Below are 20,081 nucleotides of genomic sequence, written 5' to 3'. Positions count from 1 at the left end.
GGGGTGCGCCGCACAGACGCCGTTAGGCCATTTATTTAGGTCAGTTCTTCTGGGTCTTTGCTTACCCTGAGCAAACTCTCTGATTTCTTTTTCCATACCTGACCTACCCTGGGACCCTCCCTGGGTAGGACCCTCACCTCAACCAAGATGGATCTCGAAGTCTCGAAATGCAAAACTCATTATGACCTGGCGTTATTCCTTGACTTTTGACCCACAAGGAAACTTTCTGCACATGTGTGGTGTTTCCCTTGCCCCAAAAAGGGGGGAGCGGAGATCCCGTAATTCTTTACTCAAACAGGGTCTTGCCCTTCTTTGTCCCTGACCTGACTGTTCCCTTGACTCTTGCTGTGACTATTACCTCAGGGTGTTTACAAGAGACAAAGAATGCCTGCTGACCCAGTTTCTATTGTGACTTCTGTTTTGGAGGCCAAACCAGAGGTTGATTGTAAATTCCTCGACTGGAGCCCACCCATCTCTGGTCTCAGGAAATGCTTGCAGCTGTAAGTATCCAGCCTGAAGCGCACTTCTTTGTGCCCATGAAATGCAAACAGGAGCCAGCAGTAAACGTCTAGTCTGGAGCCCATCTACCCGTGCCTCAGGGCTCCCTCTTGCCCGCCTGGCCTGTCTGGAGGAACTGTCCCTGCCCCAGTGAAGCTGCCTGGCACCGCCTCCCCTGGACTTGAGCCAGGGTGCCCACTCACACTTCATGACACTGACAGAGGCACAGATGGGAAGGGGACCGCTCAGAGGACCCCCCCCACCACCACAGTGGGAAGGTCACTGCTTTCCCCCTCAACGGGGGCAGGGGGCCCAGCTCTGAGCAGCCAAGGCCAGGCAGCTTATCAGCAGCAGAAACCAGATCTGGGCCTGGGCCGTCCAGCTACACGGCTCCTGGACTGGATTGCTGGACACCACCACCCACCGTCTGCAGCGGTGTGCCTGGCTTCCAGCATGCCGGCACAGGCCCAGAGCTCTGGAATTCTGCCCACGGGCAGCACACCCTGGCTGCACAGGGCCCAGCCCGCAGGCCCTGCAGGCCCCTAGCCCACACCAAGCCTGCCCATCCGCCACTCCCCTCCCCTTCAGCTGCTCTTCCAGATGACGTGGGCCTGAGTCAGCGGCTGCAGGAGGACATGGCCACTTCTCTGCCAACACGAGCTGGGGGGGGTGAGTGGGGGGAACCAGAAAGGCCCAGGCTCTGTTAGCTGGGGTAAGCAGGGACCCTGGCCAGGGGCTGCCCATTCCCAGAGCCCTGTGTCCGTCTTCTGGGGAAAGCTTACACACACACACACACACACACACACACCCACCCCACCCTGGGGCGAGCTGCAGCCGGAGGGACCACAGCCCAGCCGTGGAGGAGGAACCAGAGGCAGTGAGGCGGGGTCTTTCTGGGCTCCCCACCCACATGCCAGCCAATCCACACCCAGCTACCTGCCCATCACCCAGCGCCTCATGCCGGGCCCAGGAGCAAATGAGCAAACAGAGCTGTGCCTTGCAGGTGCCAGCCTGGGGAGGGGGGCACGGGTGGTGGGGACCCACAGATGGGAAGAAATAGCAGGGGGTCAGAGCTCCCCAGATGCTGAAGCAGGGAGGGGGCGTCTTGCTGCTGCCTCCCCCTATACAGCCTGGTGAATCTGGTCTTAAGTAATGCGTTCAGGGTTCAGTAAATAAATTGATACAATTTAAAATGTGAAAAGTTAAAAAAAGAACATCCCTTGATAGCCATCAAGGGAAAGCGTGGTGCTGTGGCTGTCCCTCGCCTCTGCAGTGCCAGATGTGGTTCTGGCTGCCTCCCCTGGTGTGGCCTGGAGAGGGTTGGGGTAAGACTCGGGGCAGGACGAGAGTGCCGGGCTTAGGGCATGGCTTAGCACCCAGCACCCTGCGCACCGTGAGGTCCCGCCCCCACCCCCCACCCCCCGCGGATCCTCCCAGCCCAGGGCGCTCAAGCAGCAATCGGCTGTCCCTGAGCGCTGCGAGCCGCGGTGCTCGGTCCGGAGCCGCTTGTCAAGTTACAGCTTGATTTCTAGTTACCTTTCTAGTTACCTTGGCCAAAGTACCCAAGCATGCCATGTCCGAGGGCACTAAGGCTGTCACAAAGTATACCAGCTCCAAGTAAATATAATATGCCTAGCCACTGTTAACGGAGAAGGCAATGGCACCCCACTCCAGTACTCTTGCCTGGAAAACCCATGGAGGGAGGGCCTGGTGGGCTGTAGTCCATGGGGTCGCTAAGAGTCAGATGCGACTGAGCGACTTCACTTTCACTTGGCCAAAGTATGGCCAAGGTAATCAGGACCTGATGGACGAAAGGAAATGGTGTGCCACCCAGGCAGCCACAGAGAGGAGGGCTGGGTGCAGAGCTAAGGGGGATGGAGGGCGCGCAGGCACAGAGAGCCTGGCAGGTTCGGAGCTGCACACGCAGTGGGAGCCCCAGAGGCAGAGCCTGCAGGATTGGGGGTGGGGAGGCAGCTGGAGCTCACTCCTACCTCCCACCCCCACATCCTGGACACTCGGGGGCTGCTGGCACCCCGAGCCGCAGCCACTCCCCGACTGGAGCTCACAGTCCAGCCAGGGAGCCCGACGGCTGCCCCACAGGACGGGGCACGGAGGGCTGAGGTCCATGGTTCCTGGGAGAGGGGAGCACAGTGATCCTTCCAGGGTGGGGAGGACTGGAGTCGGAGAATCCCTGCAGAGGGGTCCTGGCGGGGGAGTTCTCTGGGAGGTGGGGGAGGGCAGTGCGCAGGAGTGGGAAAGACAGCGGAGTCTTAGACCAGGCACTGAGCAGGCAGGAGAGGTGGGTGCAGAGGATCATACTTGGGTTTGGGGTTATTTCTAACCCTTAAACCTCCCCACTGTTCTGGAGGGAAAAAAGGAGAGTTCTGCTGGGGTCAGGAAGAGGCTGAGCAAGGGGTGGGCCAGAAGGGGCGGAGACCCCCAAGGGGGTGGGCAAGGAGGGGCAGGGGCAGAGATGTGTCCCGGGGCCTTCGGGGAGCAGAGCACCTCTGGGTGGCGGAGGGGCCACAGGAGCCCCTTCCTCCGCCCACTCACCCCCATCCCCTGCATGAGATCTATAAACTCTTCCTGCACGGGAAAGCTCAGATGCCAGCGGATTCTTCTCCACGGAGGAGAGGCTCAGAGCCTAATTCAAGGATGGCTGGGAGCCAAATGGAGCCAGCTATTCTGGGCCGAGCAGGGGGCTGTGGCGGGGCGGGGCCTGGGGTCTGGAGGCGCGAGGGGTGGCTGCAGCGAGGCAGGCCAGCCGGGATCAGAGACCCGTGAGGCCCCGGCTTGGCCCTGAATCTCTGAAAAAGACAGCCCAGTGGCTAAAGCAGCAGCAAGGATTGCGGGTCTGGTCTGTCATGTTAGCCACTCAGTCGTGCCTGACTCTTTGCAACCCGGTGGACTGCATGCAGCCCACCAGGCTCCTCTGTCCATGGGATTTTCCAGGCAAGAATATTGGAGTGGGTTGCCATTTCCTTCTCGTCTGTAGAGTCACCACAAACACTGAACTATGGAGAACTGAGCCATCGCCCTGGGGGAGCCCAGAGTCAGGGTCCTCAGACCACGGCTGAAATAACAGCCAATCAATACATGACCTTGTTCTGTTTTCCTTACTGTTCAAAGACACTGCATTTGGTACATATTGTATTACTGGTTCAGGAGCCCTGAACCCAAGGCAGCTGCCCTGAAACTCACATGTACAGGAAACTCCTCAAACACACATGTTTTCTCTGTGAAACACACCCAGCCTTCCTGCACTTAGGGACACTGGACACATTTAGGGCTGGGCCAGGGCCACGTGAAACAGGACTGTCTCCCCCAAAAGCACAAAAATGTGGAAGACTGAGTGCTAAACTGGCCGTGTTTGCAGCGTGAGATTGAACAAAAAAGCCCAGAGTGGCTCCTTCTGACCTCAGCTGGGGACTCAGAAATTCTGTTGGTCTATGCATATCAGCAAATGATTGCGAGACAAGTACTGATTTTAGGGTTACAAATAGATTTTAGCGAGTAGGGAAGTTCCCAAATGCAGATCAGCAAATGATGAAAATCTCCTGAGTGTGTGAGTGACCCTCAAAGGAAGCGGCTAGATGTCACTGACCTACCAGAGCCTCTGACTGACAACCCAGCCCACCGTCCCACCAGGGTCCCCCCTCCCCTCCCCAGATCAGGGATGGGCCCTGGTCCATCCTCCTGCATGAGAGGATGTCCACTTCCTGCCCTGAAAGGGTGTTGAGGTTACAGCAGCTGGAGCTGCCGGGCTACAGAGGAAAGGGGCTGAGGCAGAGGAGCGGATCCAGGGCCAGATCCCCAGCCGCTGCCCCACCAGAGCTGACCTTTCTGGAGATGAGCAGAGTGGTCAGGCCCCGATCAGCAGGACCAGAGGCAGAGCAGCTGCCCGGGGTGCCACGGCCACTCTGTAGCAGGGCTGGGTCCCACCATTCTTGCTCACCAGGAAGACCTAGTCCTGGATGGATAAGTGGGTGGGTGAGTGGACAGATGGATGGATGGAAGGATGGATAAGTGGATGGGCGTAATGACTGGATGACTTGGTGGCCGATCCGCAGATTCCCAGCCGATGCCAGGCTTCCCTCTTCAGCCTCTGAGAGGGAGGTTCAGGACTCTGTCTGCTCCCCGCCCCCAGGTGGGTAAGAGTTGGGGATCTGGGGCACAGGACACACCCCTGCTCAGCACTGGTCTCACAGCTGGGTCACCCTCCCCAGCCCAGCCTGAAGGCTGGAAGGTCACTCCCCACCGTCTTCCCCTGCCCTCCTCCGTCCTCTGGATCCACAAACACACCCACTGACCACAACCGGCTATAGCCAGGCGCCAGGCTGGGAGACCCATGAGTCAGTGACTAGTGCCAACCCCTCCTCCACTCCCCCGGGGAGGGGCCAACTGCTGGATCCCAGGGACCATGGAGAGGCCTGAAACCCAGCTCAGGGGAGCTAGGAAAGCTTCAGGAGGTCGAGGAGAGGCCCAGGGCGCCGGGCAGGGGTGCCAGCCAGCCTTCCAGGCAGCAGCACGTCTGCAGAGCTAGGATTTGCGCATTCCAAGAACGGCTGTCCCGGCACAGGCGGCCGCCACACGCACAGGTCCCTGGCTTTACGGTGTCCAGGAGCCAGTGCACCCTCCTTGGTGGCTCACCTGGCACGCTCGGCACTCATTCCACACTGGCCTGTTGCCAGAAGCTGCTCCCACACCAGGGCGGAGCGAAGGAGACTCCGGGGGCTGAGGCCGCTGGACCGGCAGGGGCTGCATCCCCCAGTCTCAGCCCCGCCCCCGCAGGGGCGCGCTGGGCACCAAGGGGTGTGTGCTTGGCCCCAGGGAGAAGACGGAGCAAGGCTGTGAAGCCAGCTGGACCCCTATCTGAAGGATCTGCTCCCAGCTGCCCACCCGCTGTGAGCCCTCAGCCCCCAGCCCCACTCCCCCAGGGTCCAAAGGCCGCGGTCTCGGGGGAGATTTGATAAGCCCAAGCCTTCAGTGCAGATGTTTCACCCACTGCGCTCATCTCACCAGTAAGTAACCTTTAGGCCGAACTGTCCATCTCTTTAACAGATGGGGAAACTACAGCTCAGCAGTTCAGGTAAGGCCCTGCCAGTGCAGGACCCTGCGGGCAGGGTGGTGTCTCCCCCACCAGGCCTGAGGCTGAAGGCACCCCTGCCCTTCCCCCAAGGGCTGGCCTCCTGCTGTGCCATGCGGGCCTCCCCCCCACACCCTAGTCTGTGGGAGTGATGAGGCAGGACAGAAAGAGGGGGAGGCACTCAGGCCTGCTGCCTGCAGCCAGCAGCGTCCAGGCCCAGAGACCACTCAGACCGCATCTCTGCTGGGGACCAGGGACCAGGTCCTGGGCTGGCCCCCCGTGATGGGGACGCTCTGGAATCCAGAAGACCAAGCTACCATAAGGGGACCCCAGGCGTCAGTTCGCGGGGTCAACTGGCCCGAGGGGGCTCCCACGCGGGGTTCAGCGAGCACGGCCCGGGAGGCTGGTCAACCTGCCGCCAGGCTTTGACAGGAAGCCTCAGTGGATAAGCCGGTTACCTGGCGCGCTGCCAGGGGGGCCTGCAGGAGGTTTGTGGGAGTGGGCGGAGCAGCGGAGCCCAGGGAGGGGGGCGGGCAGAGAGGGCTGAGGCGGGGGGTCCACTTTCAGAGCTTTCCCGGGACCCCCACTCCCCGCTCCGTGTGTCCCACCCCCCAGAGCCACCCCCGCCCGGCAGGAGAGAAACTGGGAGGGCCGGGAACAGATCGAGCCCTGGCGTAGGTGGCGCGGGTATTTACGGGCTTGGGGAGAGTCCCTGGGCGCCCCGCCCGGGGGGCAGCGGTGTGCGGGGGCTCGGGCAGCGGTGTGCGGGGCCTCTCTAGGAGCCCCCCAGTAGACTCCGCCCCGGGCCCGCGCCCGCTCCCCACGTGGCCACCAGCGGGCGGGGCTGGGCGGCGCCTCCTCTTCCTCCCGCGCGCCCCTCTGAGCCTGAGCCCCAGCCCGAACCCGAGCCGTGCGGAGCCGCAAGGTGGGCCGGCAGCCCGCGGCCCCCTCATCCGACCCCGACCGAACGCTGGCCCCATCCCCGCCCTCGGCCGCCGTCCCTGTCCGGTAAGTCCGCGCCCTCTGGGCCGGCCGGGAGCCGCGGGGAAACTGAGTCGGGGACGTGGGGCGCTTGCGGCTCGGGAGCGGAGTTGGGGTAGCGGCGTGTGCAGCCCGGGGGACGGCCCGCAGCCCCGCGGCGCAGGGCAGCTGGGTCCCAGCTCCCGGGCGGGGATCCCGCGGCGCCCCGGCCCCGTCGGCTCGCGCCCCGCCCGAGACTGCCGGCCCCGGCGCGGAGACGCCGCCCGAGCGCGCGCTGCCCGCGAGTGGTGGGCCGAGGGCCGGCCGGGCCGCCGCCCTATCCAGTGCCGGCAGGTTTCCCCCGCCTTGCGGCCGCCACATCCTGACCATGAATCAGCCACAGTTGGGAAAATAAACTTCATTTTCGCGACCGCCGCCCCGGTGACACAGGGCACGCGGTGGCCTGCAGCCCCGGCTGAGCTGCTGGGTCTGTAGGTGCCGGGGAGCAGTGGGCGCAGGGGCCTGGGCACCCCTCAGGCAGGCCTTGGGGGATTGAGCCCCCGGCCCTGCCCTCCGTCCTCCGGAATAGGGCTGGCAGTCTGGCCCCTACTCCTCCAGACCCACCCTGGGACCCCTTTCCTGGGGAAGAACCTGGGGAGTGACCACAACCTCAGGAGGGAATCTGTACCGCCCCCCACCCCCAGCTTGCCCGCCTGACCCCTGAGGCCCCAGGCTGCCCCTCCCCAGCCAGACACACCAGGAGTCAGAGGCCCTGTGATGGCCAAGCCCTTGCCCCAGCCAGGAATCAGGAACAAGGCCAGAGGTCGGGCACACCCATGCAGGATCGGGGCTTGGGAAGTCCCCTCCCCACCAGCCCTTCCCCCTTCTCCCTCTGGCAATGGGAACCGCCAGGACTCTGGCCTTCTCGGGCCTCAGTTTCCCTGTCTTCACCCACAGAGTGGGGACAGTGGCTCAGGCCTGGACCTCCTGTGTCGCCCAGCAGTGGGGGAGTTGGGGACCCGGAGCAAAGCCCTAGACTCCCTGGCATGGCTGCCCAGGGCAGGGGAGGGGGCAGCGGGGTGGCGTGTATGCTGCGGCCCTCCTGCAGGGGCTGCCAGGGCCTTCGGTCCCAGTCTGGAGTCTGAGACCTCACACCGTTCCCACCCACCCCTGTCCAGCCCAGCACCAACTTTCTGCTCAAAGCCCAGTTGGTACCGTCAGCCCCTCTCAACCACTGCCTAGGTCCACCCTCCCAGGAGCTGCCAGTGCCCAGCTTGGAGCTGACAGGTCATAAGGGCAGGTGTGGGTGGAGGGGGCGCTGGCGTGAACCCTGGTGACTGGTGAGGCTGCCCTCCCGTGACCCACGCAGGTGGCCAGTTCCCCGAAGGCTCTGCTCCTTCGTGACAGAGACTTAACCACCAGGTGAGGCCTCCACTGCGTGGAGGTGCTGACGGGCTGTCGGAGCTAATTGCACACACCTCCCCCTTAAACCGGGCCCGGGAAGCTGTGCCCTGAATAGACTCCGTTTGCCTTTCGTCAAAGTGCAGTTGTCTCCCTGGTTGGAAAAGTGAGCTGGTTCGTGAAGGTGGCGGGAGGGAGGGATGGATCCTGGGCGGTGAGAGGGGCATGGCCCTGCGTGCAGGCATGACTAGCTGGCCTGGCCTGGACCCAGGCAGCAGTGTGCCCAGAGGTGGGCTCGAGCCCCTGGCTTGTGAGGGCGGCCAGAGGGGGATCCCAGAGGTGAAGTCCCCGCCACAGCCCGAGGGTCTGTGGGCCGAAGGAATGGAGGAAAGGAATCGGTGAACTGGCCTGAACGTCCCCACCTGCTCTCTGACTATCACGCCCCCCCGGGTGAGGGTTGGTTGTGTTTCACAGAAGAGGAGACCAAGACGGGGTGGTTGGTTGACAGGATCAGTGCCCGCCATCCTGGAAAGAGGTGCCAATGAAGCCCCTACTGTGTGCACCAGCCTCTACAGGGGCTGGAGCGCGGTGTTCACCATGCTGGGCATGGGGAAACTACTGTCCCGAGGGGGAGAGAAGTGGGCAGCCCGGGGATCCAGAACCCGGAGGCCCGGCTGTCCCCCTGCCCCTCGTCACCCCCGCAGTCCCCACAGGAACAGCAGGCATGTGGGTACAGCCGCCTCAGGGTCCCGCCAGCGACGCTCTGGGAGCTGGGGGAGCTTCGTCCTGGCCGAGCAGCGCCCCCTGCCCCTGGGCCTGCAGTGGGGGGCAGGTGCTGGCCCACCCTCGGGGTACCGCCCTGTGTGACTCCAGAGCACAGCAGCCCTTGCAGACTGATGGCGGCACTGGACGCCAGGAGCCACATGTTCTTCGAAGCAGCGGACCCTCCTAGGAGTGGGAGAGGGGGCAGACATGGGTGGAGGGCCCCCCTGAGCTGTCTGAGGACCGAGGGGCCAAGGGCGAGGGCGAGGCCACTTTCCTGCAGCCCCCGTCCCCCCACCTCTCCCTCACCCCGACTCTTTCCAGCTGCAGCTCCTGAGGGCCCCGCTCAGGCATCCCCCTGCTCATGGGCTAGTCCTGAACCCTCCAGCCCCCGACTTGGCGAGCTGAGTCCCCATCAGAGCACCCTGGGGCCTGATAGGGAAGGAGGCTGGACTAGGGGACCACCTGCTCCCACGAGGCTGTGCCTGGACCCCAACAGGGAAGGCAGACCCTCGGGAGAGGCTGTGCGGCCTGCACTGCTGGGAGGCCCGCTCGACTGGGGCCATCGAGTGGCGCCCTCCTTAGATGGGAAGCCAGCCTGAAAACACGCTTAGGGAGGTGTGGGAGAGCGTGTTTTGCACCCCTTCTGCAGATGGTGCCACTGAGACCTAGCATCAAAGGTGAGCGCTGTGCACTGTGGGTCGGGAAGGCGGAGAGGGCTGTTCCGCTCTGGCCGCATGAACAGCCCTGGGTGGTGCTTTCCCAGGCTCCTCGGAGTCCGCACTGGGCTGCTGTGGGCAGAGGCCCAGCCTCTCGCCCCGCAGGCAGTGGTGGCCCCCCCCCCCACACCCACGTACACACGCTCTCCCAGCAGACCCCGCTGCGGGGCAGGCACTGCTCTGTCCCTCAGCTTGGCCTTGATCCTTGCCCATGCTGGTGGATCCGGGCGTGGATACCAGCGTGGGCCCTGCCCAGCTGGGGGAGGGGGCCTCAGTCTCCCCGTCTGGCCTGGTGCCGGGTCCTCTGGGACCCTGGGACGCAGCCTCAGTGTGGAGCCTGCCTCCCTTCACCCATGCGCCTGGACCAGCGTCCCCGTTTCTGCTCACGCACAGCTCTGCAGGGCCGCCCGCGCAGCAGCCAGGAAGCAAACATCTGCTCTTTCCCAGGCCCCCGGAGCAGGGGGTGTGGGGGGCGCTGGCCATCCCCCTTTCCCGCCTGGCTCTGCCGCCCCACATGCACGAGCGTGAATGGCCTGAGAACACCAGCCCGGGGTGCCCAGATCAGCTGCTGCCCACTTTGGGGACACCCATGCCCACCACCCCGCCCCTGTGCTTCTGGGCTGTTCCCTGGGGGCAGGATCAGGCTGTCCAGATGGAGGCACGGCCAGGACCTGGGCGGTCACCTCTGAGAGGAGCGGGGGAGCTGGCCAGGTGGGCCCGGCCCTCTGCAGGCGGCAGTGACTCAGCCAACCCAGGTCCCTGGACAGCATCCTGGCCATTTTACAGATGCGAAAACCAAGTCCAGGGTGGGCCTGGCCCTTGGTGCCTGGCAAGGAACAGCATGCAGCATCTTGTGCCCAACACTCAGGATCCTGCTCGCCCGGTCCAGTCGGGCTGCTGGCACCGGCCACGTGGGTCGGGAGGCCCAGGAGTGCTGAGTGGGGCCCTGGAAGGCGGTGACCCTCCCGCTCAGCGTCACCCAGTGAGCCAGCCGAGGAGGTGGCAGTGGGCAGGGGCCCGCCCTTTCTGGCAGTGGCGGGCCTGCTTTGCAGCTGGCATCCACGGATCTGTTGGCAGATTAGAGGGTGGGGTGGCATCAACCTGCTTATCCCTGGGTGAAGATAGGAGTCAGGGCCCAGGGGTCCTGAGGTCCGTGCCCAAGGGACATGGCTGGTCCGCAGCAGAGCCTGGTCTCAGCTGGAACCTGAGCTGTCCCCTGCCCCCAGGCCCTGGCCACAGCCCCTGGTGGTGCCAGGCTCTGGAGGCTGGGCCCTCCCCCTCCCCACTCTGCAGCTTTGTTCTCCTTCCTCTGGGCAGGCAGCCTGGACCGGGGACACAGGACAGGCGGGGCTGTGGCTGGGGGGACCCCGGGGCAGGCAGTGGGTGGCCTTCATGTCTAACCCCAAGACCCCCAGACAGGCACAGGGTGGTCAGTGACTGAAGCTGGCCTGACCCCCTCCTTTACCCAACTCCGCGGATCCTCCCTGAGTGGCCTTCCCTGCAGGGTGCAGGGGCCAGGGGAGGGACCTACACTTCCTGCCCTGAGCTGTGTCTGCTCTTCGGGGAGAGAACCCGGGCAGAGGGGACGCTGGCAGTGAGCCCCGGGTCTGCGTGCGGCCCAGCAGAGCCTGCAGGTGGACGCTGTGGCCAGACACCTTGCCCCTTGGGGCGCCACCAAGTTCCTCACCCTCTAACCGCAGGCCTGCACACGTCACTTCCCTCAAGCGCCACCGCTGACTCTGTGATAGAGGGTGGCGGTGGTGACCACTGTCCCCGTCGGCCCCCGAGCCGCTCCCCATCTTTCCAGCCTCAGGCCCCCGGAAGCTTGACCAGAACCCGAGACTGGCAGAGGTGGCCAGGCCTCTGGACACTCCCTGTTAGCCCGGCTTGTTGTGCACCTGGAGTGCTGAGCCCAGAGAGGGGGTGACAGCGGAAGGCAAGGACGGACGCGGCCCCTGTGAGCCCGCAGGGCAGGTGGAAGCGAAAGCTGGGCTTCCTGGTGTCAGGTGCCTCCACCCTTCCTGTTCTCTCCCTGCACCCAAACCCGAGCTGGCTCATCCTGGGGGAGGGGGACTCCCAGATCCCCTCAAGCCCGTTCCCAAAACCCAACACCCGCAGTGCCTAGCTCAGGGTGGACCCTCCTCCCAGTGCGCCTAGCACAGGGGCGGCACCACCCACCGCCTCCAGTGGCAAGTGTTTCCTGTCGAGTCAGTCCCCTACGAGGGGCGCCCTGTGGGGCCCCCACCAACTCCTGCTCCTAACGAGGACGGTGGGGTCCAGAGAGGTCTGTCTGTCACCCCAACCTGACCCAGGTCCTGGGGCACCAGGGACCGAGCCCCAGCCTGGCTCCCTCGACTGCTGGTGCAGCCCACCCGGGCCCCGATCCTTCTCTGCTCACAGCGCAGGAGAGTCGGCTCCTGGCTCTGGTGACCGAGCTGGGGACAGAGCCGCTCGGAGCCCAGGTCTCCCTGTGAGATGCCACCGGTCGCCTTCTGCCACTGTGCTTGCAGACTCCCTTTCTCACTGTGAGACGACCGTACGCCCCCTGGATGCGGCCTCTCTTAGCATCTGGCGTGTGTCCTGTGTGACACACGCCATTTCACGTGGTTGGAATCCCACAGTGCAACCAGCCGCCTGGTGGTCGTCTCTGTTTCGTAGTTCGCCCCTGCCCTGAACGTCTTGGTGCCCACCTGCCTCCCCAGTTCCTCTCTCCTGCTGCTGGGTGCCACGGTGGCCAGCCAGCCTCCTCACACAGTGAGGCTCAGGAGGCAGAGGCCTCGCACTCCATCCTGGAGACGTAGGTGGCAGTGGGCAGGAGGGCTGTGTGGACAGGAGATGGGCCAGGGAACCGTGGGACCCTACATGCCTGAGGCCCTGGGGGATGCGCCCAAGCACGGGTGGACAGTGGGCGGACACTCAGTCTCCTCCCTGAGGCCCCCTGCTGCAGGACTCCCTACCTGGGACAAGCCCAAAGCAGGTGACCCACACAGGTCAGTCGAGATCCCCAGAGGGCTCGGGGCCTGGCGAAGATGACACAGAGAAGCAGAGATCCTGGAAAGGAGGGAGACAGGAAGTCACGGCAGGGCAGCCTCAGCTCCCCCTCCCACCGGGCAGGGCCTGGGCTGCCCCTGAGCTCCAGGGAGCTGCCAGGAATGTAATCCAAGAGTTGCCAGGCAGTGGAAAAATTTTGGTTTTGTAGGAGCTAAAAATATTGTGTGGCAGCCCCTGCCTCCCAGTTCCGGAACCCCGCTCCTGCGGGTTTACCGCCCACCCCCGGGGAGACGAGCTCACTCTGTGCGCCCCGCCCCCAGCCTCGCTGGCTCTGGGCCCAGAAGCACCCCAGCTCAGTGCTGATGCCAGCAGGGCTGCCCCAAGCTGTCTCCCCGGCTGCTAGCAACCATTGCCCGTCACAGCTGCCTTCCTTAGCCCTGGTCCCTGCCCCGGCCCCAGCCCCCTCACCCTGCACCCCTCACCAACAGGGACTGCGGAACAGAGAACCCCACCCACTTCCACAAGGCGGGAGGCTCAGTCCCATGGCTGGGCTGCCCACCCACCAGGCTGCCCAAAGCCCAGTGTGCCCTGGACCCCTCCAGGGCCTCCCAGCCGCAGCTCAGTGCATGTCCAGGACACAGCCCAGTGTGTGCCCGGCTCAGCTTCTCCATCTGCAAGGGCTGGTCTCTGGGGTCTGGGAGGCCAACTTTGACCCTGCCCTCTGCTACACACACACACACACACACAGAGTTTGATTATTGTAGGCAGAGGTAATGGCTTCCTGTTGGTCAGCACCACTGCCCAGGTATGAGGGCACCCAGGTGGAGGGGCCAGCATCACCATGCCAGGCTGGCCATGTGCAGGAGAGCCAGATGGGTGTCTGAGGAGGTGGCACCTGTGTGGGCTGGGTGATGCCAGTGAGCAGGACACCCAGATCAGTGAGTGGACCCTGGGAAAGCTCAGAGGGAGACCCTGTCTTCCAGAGCCCCAGTCGGATGGGGAAGGCATGACCCCTTCCCAGAGGACACCCCACGTTAGCGGAAGAAGGAAGATGAACGCTAAGAATCTGTGGGCAACGCCCCACTAATGTCAGAGGTTCGGGGGCTTTCCCTACAAACGGCCCTTCCCTTTGTCCGCTGTAGATTCGGTGGGGGGTGGGCTGGGCTGCTTGGAGGACAGAAGAGGTGCTGAAGAACCTGACCTTTCAGATGCCCAAGGCACAGGGTCTGGCCTGAGCCTCTTGAACTTGGACCCTGGGAGCTCCAGACTTTTTCAGCCTGCGGTGCTGATTCCAAATTCTGCGCAGGCCCTGCCCTTGGTGGGCTGGCCACGGCCCTCGCCTGAGGGAGCCCTGAACGCCGGGAACACATTCCTGAGCTCGGGGCCCGCCCGGAACAGAGCTGCGCCCCCGCCAGCTCTGGGCCTCGGCTCCGCCCAGAGCACAGCCGAGGCCCCGCCCCTCGGAGCCCTGGTCTTTGCGCCCGGCCTGGCTGCGGGGTGGGCGCTCAGCCGGTGGACAGGGCAGGCCGAGGCTGAGCACGGCCAGGGCTGAGAGCCGGGCACCCACGGACTGAATGACCACAGCCGTGAGAGCCCGCCAGGCCCAAGTTTCAGTATGAAAACCCGCTGCAGCCCGCCTTCCGGCTCGCTGCCTCCCACGCAGGGTCCCTGCGTTGTCCCCAGGGGCCGTCGCCCACAGCCTGTGCTCCTGAGAGCCGTAAACGTTGGTTCCCTCGAGTCCCTCCAGTGTTCTCTGCAGAGATGCTCAGTCACCACCCAGAAGGGAACAGGCAAAGCTGTTTGTTCGGAATTGCAGCAGCCAGGGAATCACCGCCGTGTGGTTACTGTATACATAGAACGCTACCTACACACCCTTGACTATATAACACGTATTACTATGTTAAACTATTTTCTGTGTACAGGAAGCTTCTTTACAGGACGGGCTTCCCGGGTCCTGATGGGGGCAGCAGGGCTGGGGGAGCTGGACGGCTGAGGGAGATGAGGGCCCCCACGCGGTGGCTGGGCGATGTCCTGTCCTGTCCAACTTTCTCTGCTTTGTCCTCGCTGGGAAGTGAGGACAAAGCCCAGGAAGCTGTGGGTTACTGATGAAGCCTGTGCCGTCGGGGGATGTCCCAGGGCCGTCGTAGGGCTTCCGGGGCTGTCGCTAGAGATAGGGGTCTGATGTCCTGCAGGTCTGGCCCACAGGGAGCGGGCCGCGTCCTGGGCCGCTTCCTGTGGGGGTGCTGGGTGTTCTGGTCTGGTGGCTGCAGCTGTGGGTCAGGGCTCTGTATGTGGTCTGCTGAGGTCCATTTATGTACTCACTCTTTATCCTGAAAAGTGGTTGGACTGTTTCTAGGAAGATGTCCTTGGCCTCGGGCCTGACCAGGTGGACCCTGGATGAGGCTGGCAACCTGGTAGGCATCAGAGGGAGAAAACTCACCCACCTCAGCCTCTGGGTCCCTAGCTGAGCTCACGCTCCCAGCTGGATGCCCCGTGCTCACTGGGCCGTGTGGGACGCGGCCAGTGGAGCCCTTTGCATCCTCTGACTGGCTCAGTGCCTGTGTGTGGAGGGGGTTGCGGACAGCCAGGGCAGCTCGGCTGCAGGACACAGGGCCTAGGGTCAGGCGGATGGTGGGCAGACCGGGCTGGTCACCAGCGGTGCTTCCCCTCCCCTCAGACCCAGGGGCTCCCCTATGGGGGTCTTTCGGGGCAGTGAACTGGTGGCCCTGGGAATTAGGGGTGTGTGGGGAAACCTGGGCGGCACCGGAGGGGCAGCTCTGGAGGCCGGGTGGCCTCTGGGAGCTTGTTTCTCCACGTCAGGGGACTCCTGGGGCTCTTGGCTGGAGACACACTTGGACGCCAGAGTGCTGGCCTGGGAGAGTTCCGCTGTGTCCGCCCAGCCTGTGCCAGGCAGCCGGGGCCTCGGGCCAGGGGAGGCGGGGGCAGGAAGGGAGGGTCAGCTCTGGGTGCTCCTTAAGCAGCGGCACCCACGGCCGGTGGCAGTGTGTGCGGAGATCTGTCTGTCTGTCCGCTGGGCTCTTCACGGTGCTGGTGGGAGTGCCCCTCGCCCACACCACGAGGCTGCCCCAGAGGGGCAGCTGGGCGCGTCGAGGGGCAACTGGGCGAGTCGGTGGGCAGCAGTGATGAGAAGCCAGGGGAGTGCGGGGGGCGGCCCCAGGCAGGGCCCAGCCTGGGTGGGCAGAGGCAGCCGGAAGGTCCTGCGTGTCTGGGTGAGTGCCTGGGGGCCTGGAGGGTGGGTTAAACCTTGCAGCCGTGGGGCGGGCCAGGTCCAGCACAGGGCCGGGGCCGCAGGGGCCCCTGGGGGAGGGCTGAAGGACACCCCGCATGCCCCCACCCCCACCCCCCCAGCTGCTGCAGCAGCCTGACCTGAGGCTTGGCCAGGGTCTGCTGAGAGGGCTGGAGCTGGGAGCACAGTGGTCAATGTCCCCCGCACCCCCGCCGCCCCAGCCAGTCTGCCTCCTGGGAGGACCCAGGGATCCTGCAGGGCAGGGGGAAGGATAAGGGATGGGGGTCCCCCTGCAGACAGAGGAGGGGCTGCTCAACTGCCAGGAGGCCCCCAGGGGTAGGGGGAGGCTCTGGAAACTCAGGTGTTGCCAAAATCTTGACTCCCTGTCCACCAATGCCAAACAGAAGAAATGCAGAAACAGAGTTCGGTGGAGAGAAAGGGGCAGGCTCACTATTTGCCAGGCAAGAGGGAAACACTAGGCCAGTGCTTCAGAAGCGCTGCCCCCTCTCTCGGGACAGGGAGAGGCTTCATGACCTCGTAAAGGCCTTGCCTTTTTTTTTTTTTTCTTTTCCTTTTCTTTTGCAAAGTTTCAAAATGGTCACAGCTGACATCAGGCAACTCAGCTGACATCACCAAGTCTGGTGTCCCTGAAGTTATCAACTCCTGATCGTCTTTTTGAAATGTAGAATGCTACACGTGTGGGGCTTCCCTGGTGGCTCAGTGATAAAGAATCCACCTGCCAAGGCAGGAGACCAGGGTTCAGTCCCTGGGTTGGGAAGATCCCTTGGAGAAAGAAATGGCAACCCACTCTAGTATTCTTGCCTGGAGAATTCCATGGACAGAGGAGCATGGCGGGCTACAGTCCATGGGATCGCAAAGAGTCAGACACGCCGGAGCGACTAAAGCAACAACAGCAAGAGAGGGTGGGGGAGGATAAGGCCCGATACAGAGTACAGTTCGCCTGAAGTCAGAGAGTAATTAGCTCTGCTGAGGACAGGTCTACCTACGGGTGTTTGTTAGTGGCAACAGTTAAAGAATAACTAAGATTTTTAAACTCTTTTCGGCCTGTTTACGCTTTTTCCCCAGCCTGTTCACTGATTTCTTATTCTCCTTGTCTATCAGGAAAGTCTTATTTCTATCTAAGAAAAGCCTCACGTCTATTTTGCTGCTGCAGATTCCCCACTGCTAGCTCATCCCTCCGTATCAATGGAGGAAGGGAAACAGGCATCGTTCCCGTCGAACTGAGGGCAAAGCTTCAGTTCTGCTCCCGTTTGACAAACATCAGCTGCCTGGCCCAGCGGCCGGGCCGTCTCCTAATTCACAGGGGAGGACACCCAAGACCCTCACCCAGGGTGGGAGGGGCCTCCAGGAGTGACCAGCAAGTGCTGGGGACCCCGGGCCCTGCCGGGCAGCCGCACCTGGGCCCTTAGCCCCTTCAGCCTGTCTCCCGCATGACCCCAGCTGGCCTCCGGGGTCTCCCCCGTAACTGGCCAGAGCCAGCAGCCTTTAGGGTGATGCCACAGTGGGTGCCAGCCTCTCAAGGGCCCCAGGCCACCTTCTGGGGGCCAGCCTTGCTCTACCATTTCCATCTCTGGGACTCTGGGCACGTGCGTGACCCTACTTCCCTGGATGCCGCTTCCAGTTCCCTCCTGTGAAGTGGGGGGTGTACCGTGCCCCCCTCCGGGTGGTGGGAGGTCAGAAGTCACAGTGGGCAGTGCCAGCCTGAGGCCCCCGGGTGAGGTGCGGTGGTGTCGCCGTGCCCTGCCCCTCGGGCCTCCAGCCCAGGAGCTCCACGCTGCCCCGCTCACACGCTAAATACAAGACCATACATGGTCACAGAAGAGCCTGGGCTACCTCTGACCCTCTGGGCCAGTCCCAGGGCTCGGGTGGGGGCCCACATCACAGCCCTGGGCCCCAGGAGAGGGGCTCAACCAGTCACAGTGATGACATAGAGAGACTCCCCGCCTGTCCCACTCTTCTGTTCTGAGAAGGGAATGTTTGGGAATGTCCTGACCTGGGCCACCCCCCACCCTCTGGGGGATGTTCTCTGGGCCGCGATCAGACTTCCTGTAGCTGAATCCAGGTCAGTGTCCGAGAGCCCCGGGCCTGGGGGACGCTGGTCCCTGCCCCCTGCACGCTGACTGACAAAGTGAGGCCCGCAGAAGCTGGGGCCTGGCAAGGCTGCTCCCCAAAGGTCCCTGGTTGCGCCTGGAATCGAGTGGGCCTTGCACGTGACCCTGGAGCCAGCCACATTCCTGGTGCCGTGGGCAGTCTGGAAATGCCCCGGGTGTGGAATTGTCCCCGCCCACCCTATTATCCCCATCTGAGCCTGTCCACTGGGCAGGGGAGCACCCTGGGGCCCAGGTGAAGGAGCCCCAGAGACACCATTTCTGCTGCCTGAGCACCACGAGGTCAGTGGCCTTCCTGCCAGTGAGGCCTCCTGGGGTCTTGGTGCCTACCGTGAGGGCAGGGGTGCGGCCTCCTTGGTTGCTATGACGACCGAGACGGGATGGGTGTAAGAGGTGCTTGGCACAGGGGACGCCCGTGGGGAGCAGGAGACCTGGCGGGATGAGGGATCGCCAGCACGGCGGGTCCCCCGGGCGTCAGCAGGCGAGTCCTCGGTCGGCAGGTGGAGACACCGGGCAGGGGACACTGCCTGCCCCCGCCTCGCGGGGCCGCGGATGCCCTGTAGGCCCCGGGCTCACAGCCGTCTCCTCCCGCCCGCAGTTGAGCAAGATGTCGGTGAAGGAGGGCGCGCAGCGCAAGTGGGCGGCGCTGAAGGAGAAGCTGGGGCCGCAGGACTCGGACCCCACGGAGGCCAACCTGGAGAGCGCCGAGCCCGAGCTCTGCATCCGGCTGCTGCAGGTGCCCTCCGTGGTCAACTACTCGGGGCTGCGCAAGCGGCTGGAGGGCAGCGACGGTGGCTGGATGGTGCAGTTCCTGGAGCAGAGTGGCCTGGATCTGCTGCTGGAGGCCCTGGCGCGCCTGTCGGGCCGCGGCGTCGCTCGTATCGCCGACGCGCTGCTGCAGCTCACGTGCGTCAGCTGCGTGCGCGCCGTCATGAACTCCCAGGAGGGCATCCAGTACATTCTCAGCAACCAGGCCTACGTGCGCCAGCTCTCCCTGGGTGAGGCCCGCGCGCGCGTGCGCGTGCAGGGTGGGCCTGGGCAGGGGGTAGGGCTTCCTGGAGGAGGGGCCAGTTTCCCCGCCCGCCCACTCTGAAGCCGGGACACTGCAGCGTCATCCTTTGCCCGCTCCGCTCTGTGACTTCCCCTGCGTTTCCGCCCGGTGCTAGTCCAGGCTTTGCCGCAGCCTGAGGTTTCTCTGGCCTTGAGGGCCCCGTCCACACCGTGGCAATCGGAGTCACCTGGATCAGAAACACATGTCCATCTGAGGGGGCCCCCCTCCACTCTGCCTGGTTCCAAGCTCCTCGGCCTCAGCCGGGGCTCAGCTCCTCAGGTCTGGTCCCCCGCTGGCATCATTCTCCACCCCCACCCCCACCTCTGCACTGGCCTCCTGGGGGCGCCTCCTCCCCCACTCAGGCTGCGGTGCCCACGTCAGTCCTGCTCACTCTCTGAGCTCAGGCTCACTGTCAACCTCTTTTAGGGAGTCTCCCCAGGTTGTGGCCAGACTTAGTCCCCAACCTGGGGGAGACCCCAGGTGGCCTTTGGTGGGCAGTGGTCACTGCATGCTCCACCTGCAAGACTGTGCTGCCCCCACTGATGCATGGGGCTCCAGGGCAGGCAGGGCGCATGTGGGCGAGTGAACCAGAGAACACCCGGCCCAGGCCCGGCCGTTGGCGTCTGCAGAGTCCTTTGTGCCTTAGTCTCAGCAGGGTCAGCCAGGAGACACCCCCAGAGCTTCCCCAGCTCCAGGAATGTGGTGGGAGGCAGGGGCCCCCGGGGACAAGGAGGCTTCGTGGGCTGTCGGTCATAAACACGGTTGCTCTAAGTTTGGAGAAAACATGGGCTCAGTGCTGCGAGGGGTACCGGTGTGGGCCTTGGGCCAAGAGCCCCCAGTTTAGACCTGAGGGCCGTCGGGACTAGAACCCCAGTGACTGGGGTTGCGCCTGCCTCCACACCCCTTCCGGGGGCCCTGGGGGCAGCCAGCATGTCCAGAGACCAGTGCCTGATGTGGGCAGTGGGCCCTGGTCTCTGCCAGCCCAGCAGGTTGGCAGCTGTAGGGTGGGAGCCTGGGCCGGGAAGCGGGTGCAGGCAGGGGGAGGGCAGGACCAGGAGGAGGGGGCCCCAAGCCCCTCTGAGAGGCCCCTTCCCCCGGCAGCTCTGGACACGTCCAACATGATGGTCAAGAAGCAGGTGTTTGAGCTGCTGGCCGCCCTGTGCATCTACTCGCCAGAGGGCCACGTGCTGACCCTGGACGCCCTGGACCATTACAAGGTGAGCCACGTGTGGCGGGG

The 20,081-nt window shown here is 64.0% G+C and overlaps 1 protein-coding gene and 1 long non-coding RNA gene across 25 annotated transcripts in view; one reads left to right on the top strand and one right to left on the bottom strand.

Moving 5' to 3' along the window:
* The first annotated feature begins 5,391 nt into the window (after nucleotides 1-5,391).
* Nucleotides 5,392-20,081, top strand: part of INF2 (inverted formin 2) — a 29,122-nt gene continuing 14,432 nt past the window's right edge. For 5 of the 24 annotated variants that reach the window (XR_015150224.1, XR_015150227.1, XR_015150223.1 and 2 more), the window contains exons 1-3: nucleotides 15,391-15,647; nucleotides 18,392-18,791; nucleotides 19,946-20,061. Coding sequence is in view for 13 of the 24 variants with exons in the window: in XM_086365071.1 (XP_086221197.1) it covers nucleotides 15,561-15,647; nucleotides 18,392-18,791; nucleotides 19,946-20,061 (603 nt within the window). In the remaining 11 variants the exon portion in view is untranslated. Of the gene's footprint in view, nucleotides 5,520-6,300; nucleotides 6,593-15,380; nucleotides 15,648-18,391; nucleotides 18,792-19,945; nucleotides 20,062-20,081 lie in introns of those variants that run through there. The other 19 variants (XR_015150229.1, XR_015150228.1, XM_086365059.1 and 16 more) reach the window with 11 other exon arrangements.
* Nucleotides 14,203-18,361, bottom strand: LOC147348865 (uncharacterized). Its single transcript, XR_015150235.1, has 2 exons — nucleotides 18,124-18,361; nucleotides 14,203-14,828 (listed from the first exon to the last, which is right to left on the bottom strand). It is a non-coding gene; the product is annotated as an uncharacterized LOC147348865 (long non-coding RNA).

This window comes from Bos grunniens, chromosome 21, assembly GCF_055505025.1.
Source record: "Bos grunniens cultivar Pamir isolate PY7600 chromosome 21, Bosgru_T2T1.0, whole genome shotgun sequence".
NCBI classification, from domain to species: Eukaryota; Metazoa; Chordata; class Mammalia; order Artiodactyla; family Bovidae; genus Bos; species Bos grunniens.
This window is presented reverse-complemented; position numbering and strand designations above follow the sequence as displayed.